The sequence below is a fragment of the Poecilia latipinna genome, unplaced genomic scaffold (assembly GCF_001443285.1).
Source record: "Poecilia latipinna isolate Pla-1442-1.1 unplaced genomic scaffold, P_latipinna-1.0 Scaffold1400, whole genome shotgun sequence".
Classification (NCBI taxonomy): domain Eukaryota; kingdom Metazoa; phylum Chordata; class Actinopteri; order Cyprinodontiformes; family Poeciliidae; genus Poecilia; species Poecilia latipinna.
In genome coordinates, this window is record NW_015114016.1 from 175,836 (window position 1) to 177,930 (window position 2,095).

General features: G+C 40.6%; 1 protein-coding gene across 2 annotated transcripts in view; it reads right to left on the reverse strand.

Annotated features, from left to right (window-relative positions):
• Positions 1 to 586: 586 nt before the first annotated feature.
• The window catches only part of LOC106962336 (rap guanine nucleotide exchange factor 1-like), a 14,161-nt gene continuing 12,652 nt past the window's right edge, over positions 587 to 2,095 (reverse strand). For both annotated transcript variants that reach the window (XM_015056697.1, XM_015056698.1), the window contains exon 8: positions 587 to 1,637. In XM_015056697.1, coding sequence (XP_014912183.1) covers positions 1,404 to 1,637 — 234 coding nt within the window. In that variant the 3' untranslated portion in view covers positions 587 to 1,403. The remainder of the gene's footprint in view (positions 1,638 to 2,095) is intronic.

Here is a 2,095-nt window from a genome sequence, read left to right on the forward strand (position 1 = left end):
TATAACAAAATAGACCTGCAGAAAGAAATTACTAATAAAATATCTTACATATGCATAGTTGTATGCCCTATATAGAGATTTTCCTTAGCTTTGATTGTATATCTTACAGTTTTGTAATTTATCATTGTTTATTAAACTCTGAAAGCTGTGTGGCTTTGTTAATATTCTGTCTTAGAATGCGGTAAGATGGGCCCCTTTTTTTTGAGCACCTGCCCTTTTAGTGGTGTCTGCACGGCCCTGCGTATTTATGTCTATGATGTAAACAATGTAATAAGCTTAAAGAACATGTCAGTCAATATAAGTGAGAAGACGTGAAATAATGGTCATTATTTTAACAATGCTGAGTGAAACTCTGTTTAGTACAGTCTATTTTGAAGTATATTTTTGATTATATTTCAATATATTCTAGAATATTCCTTTACATATAAATAATTATGTTTTGCAGAGGTCTTAGAGAAAGTTGACACATTTCATCTGTCATGTTTTGATCAGGAAATGACAAAGCCACCTAATGTTTTACAAACATCTGCATTGAGGACCCCGTTTGAATGTCACTAGTTAATCTAGTGACAGTGCAGCTCGATTGTTTTTTTAAGTTTATTTTCCATCGTCTACAGCCTCCAAACTGTTTCCCAGTAGAGAACACACGGACAAATACTGCAGATATGGCTCATAGTCTGCTGGTGGCATCTGACAGTAATGTAGGAACGTTTATTATTATTATCCGTTTGGATATCACCACCAGCTGCAGCACTGGCTGTCAACATCATTTAGATGAGATTTGATTGCAGTACAACTTATCGACATTACTTGATATTCCTCTCTATTTGGACACGTAAATACCACAAGCAACACCATCAGGTATGTGATTTTAATTTTATTAAAGATTATGACACCAACCTCATTTACCACATTTACTATGGGTAGTGTCGCTAAAAAAATAAAAAAGTTCAGAAACAGCGCGATTGCATTACAGGATCTGAGCCAAACACACACTAGGCTAGAAGTGTTAACAAGCAGCTCACACTGCAGGTACTTGGGAGCCAACCCCATGTTATTCTGATCAGTGTTGGTTACAAAAAGCAGAAACTGTCCACTTAGGTTTACATTGCGGCTATTCATGAGTTTAATTTATTCGGGTGAACTTGAACGTGAATGGGATTGTCGTGTTTCTCATTGATCTGGTTATGCTCAAATAAGGTGTTGACGAAGCGCACTGCATGCTCTATAGACAATTATTTAGAAACATAATTTTTCACATGCAACATTAAACATATTTGCGTCAAATGGGATTTACAGCAAAGTTTTGTAGTTAGCATTGTCAACAGGCATTGATGCAGCCACCTACAATTTAGAAACATCTGCGGTGTGCATAGGTTTCAACCAGTTAATTTAGCCACCAGTTAATCCATATCACCGGTTCTTGTATACCTACCTGCTGAAGTCACTGCCAGCAGAGGGCAGCAGTCCCCAAACACAGGAAGTGGTAGCTGAGAGGACGTGATGTCACTCACAACCCCTTTTGTGGGCAGGAAGTGTGTGTGTGTGTGTGTGTGTGTGTGGTAGTTACCACTTGGTGAGGTGTTGGCTGCAGAGTCTGCAGAGGAAGAAGAGAGTCGCTTGCAGCAGCTGTCATCCTGAAACACACAGTGTGTGTTGTCAGCATCTGAAGCTCTTCCGGCCCACCAGTAGGTTTGATCGCTTTTTCTGAATGAATGTCTGACTGCTATTACCATAGCAACCAAGCAGACGGCATGATCCCTGAGTATGGAACCCAAACGGAGCAAAAATGAGGGGAGCAAAGGCTGCGCCCTGTGGAACCGCAGCAGAGGATTCAGAACCAGCCAGGTTCCATCTGATGTGGTTCTGCTGAAACCCGGCTGGTTCTGTGAGCAGTTAGCTGCAGTTAGCAATGGTTAGAAACTCTTAGCAGCTGTTAGCAGTGGTTAGCAGCTGTTAGAAACTGTTAGCAGTGGTTAGCAGCTGTTAGAAACTCTTAGCAGCTGTTAGCAGTGGTTAGCAGCTGTTAGAAACTCTTAGCAGCTGTTAGAAACTCTTAGCAGCTGTTAGCAGCGAGTTAGCAGCTGTTAGAAAC